The sequence below is a fragment of the Mus caroli genome, chromosome 9 (genome assembly GCF_900094665.2).
Source record: "Mus caroli chromosome 9, CAROLI_EIJ_v1.1, whole genome shotgun sequence".
Classification (NCBI taxonomy): domain Eukaryota; kingdom Metazoa; phylum Chordata; class Mammalia; order Rodentia; family Muridae; genus Mus; species Mus caroli.
The window spans coordinates 76554826-76556755 of record NC_034578.1 but is presented as its reverse complement, the minus strand read 5'-3'; the positions used below and the strand labels follow the sequence as shown (position 1 = coordinate 76556755).

Below are 1930 nucleotides of genomic sequence, written 5' to 3'. Positions count from 1 at the left end.
GCATTCCCCTGTACTGGGGCATATAAAGTTGGCAAGTCCAATGGGCCTCTCTTTCCAGTGATGGCCGATTAGGCCATCTTTTGATACAAATGCAGCTAGAGACAAGAGCTCTGGGGTACTGGTTAGTTCATAATAATGATCCACCTATGTGGTTGCAGTTCCNTTTAGCTCCTTGGGTACTTTCTCTAGCTCCTCCATTGGGGGCCTTAACCCAAGACTCTTGACTTGGGATAAAATGGTTTAAGAAACAGGTTTTGTAATCAATCTGGGGCTAGGGAGGGGAGGTTGGGGGAAAACTGGGAGTAGAGGGAAGAGAAACTGCAGTCTTGATGTATTGTATGAGAGTAGAATAAGTAAAAAAGAAACAATTTATAAAGAATTGGTATAAAGTAATGCAGAAGTCAGCTTGTTTTTTTGAGAGAAATTTTATAATGAAGATTAATTATCTTTTTAGGTCCATATTGTAGTGACCTCAAAGAGTGTTAAGATTTATATTGACTGCTATGAAATTATAGAAAAAGACATCAAAGAAGCTGGAAATATAACAACTGATGGCTACGAAATTCTTGGAAAACTTCTTAAAGGAGAGAGGAAGTCAGCCACGGTAAGTAAAGCCCTGCGAGGCCTTTGCTGCTTAGTGCCTTATGGTAAGGTTGACATGGTGTCCTCTAAATCAGCCAATTTTATTTGCTTTTTTTTTTTCCCTCAGTGAGTTTTAATTTGTTAGTGAGTTTGAAAGTGTGGAAAGTTACATTCAGAAAATGTGCTACTGAGAGAATATGATAACATACCTTTTTACTACTGCAGTCACAATAAGACACCCAGGCACCAAGAAACATCATGTAATCTTTTCAAACAAGGTCATGCTGGAAAGAAACAAGACAGATAACTGCTTACATACCCAGCAAGATCATGATATTTTTTTCCCCCAAAATAATTGTTAGCCTGAATTTGTACATTCACTTTTTAGGCATAGGGGGAAGAAGGGGCATTGAGTTTAATCAGGATTGGCTATGTGACCATAGTTTGGAACTAGTCACTGGTGTCTGTTGGACTCATCAGGGGTTACATAACTGAAGAACATGCCTTCCCTTCTCCCAACATTTATCAGTAGCTAGTAGTTCAACAGGGAGAGGCAGGGCCACATGACTCTCTTGCTGATCCCTGATTGATATGCAGGCCAGTTGCAAACAGCCATAGTCATGGTGACTTGACTGCATTGGCTGTGTGATACTCAGAGGACATTTCCTAGCTCTTATCCCTGTCTTCTAGGTCTCACATTCTTTCCACTCCCTCTTCTGCAATTTTTCCTGGGCCATGGAGGAGGCCATAGAAGGAGACCCTGGGGGGCGGGGGTGGGTGGGGGGGGGGNGGGTGGCCTAAATCTTCCGCTCAGGACTGAGTGCTCCCCATCACGTATTCTGAGCGCCTTCAGCAGCCATGTGTCTCTGCATTCACTGCCATTCGTTGCAAAGAGAAACTTCTCTGATTAAAGCTGGGGATAGTATTTGTCTATAAATATTTAGAAGGCAGATTATTACCATGACAACTTAAGAACCGTATTAAGCTCACCCCTAGGGCTTAAGACCTCCTCAGTCATGGGTTTTTGACTAGGTTTACAGTTTGAATTCCCTCTACTGAAGAAAGTATTGTAGATTGTAGAGTTGATATCAGCGTAAGATGTCAATGTCTTTTTTCCCCCAGTAGCCTATATGGTAGCTTTTGGCTCCAGGAAAGAAGAGATCATCAGATTTTTCAAAGAATGGCTGCATCTAGACAGTATTTTTCCTTTTGTTAAAACAGTTTCCTTTTAAATTCTAAAAAGACAGGCATATGCTTCACTGAAATAGCTCAGTTGAGGGCCTTAAAAATTATTAGTCTATTTTGCCGGGCAGTGGTGGCGCACACCTTTAATCCCAGCACTTGGGAT

At 41.6% G+C, this 1930-nt stretch overlaps 1 protein-coding gene across 3 annotated transcripts in view; it reads left to right on the top strand.

Annotated features, from left to right (window-relative positions):
- Col12a1 (collagen type XII alpha 1 chain) overlaps positions 1-1930 on the top strand; it is a 119874-nt gene that overhangs the window by 97443 nt on the left and 20501 nt on the right. For all 3 annotated transcript variants that reach the window (XM_021172385.2, XM_021172383.2, XM_029481914.1), the window contains exon 52: positions 455-604. In XM_021172385.2, the coding sequence (XP_021028044.1) occupies positions 455-604 (150 nt within the window). The remainder of the gene's footprint in view (positions 1-454; positions 605-1930) is intronic.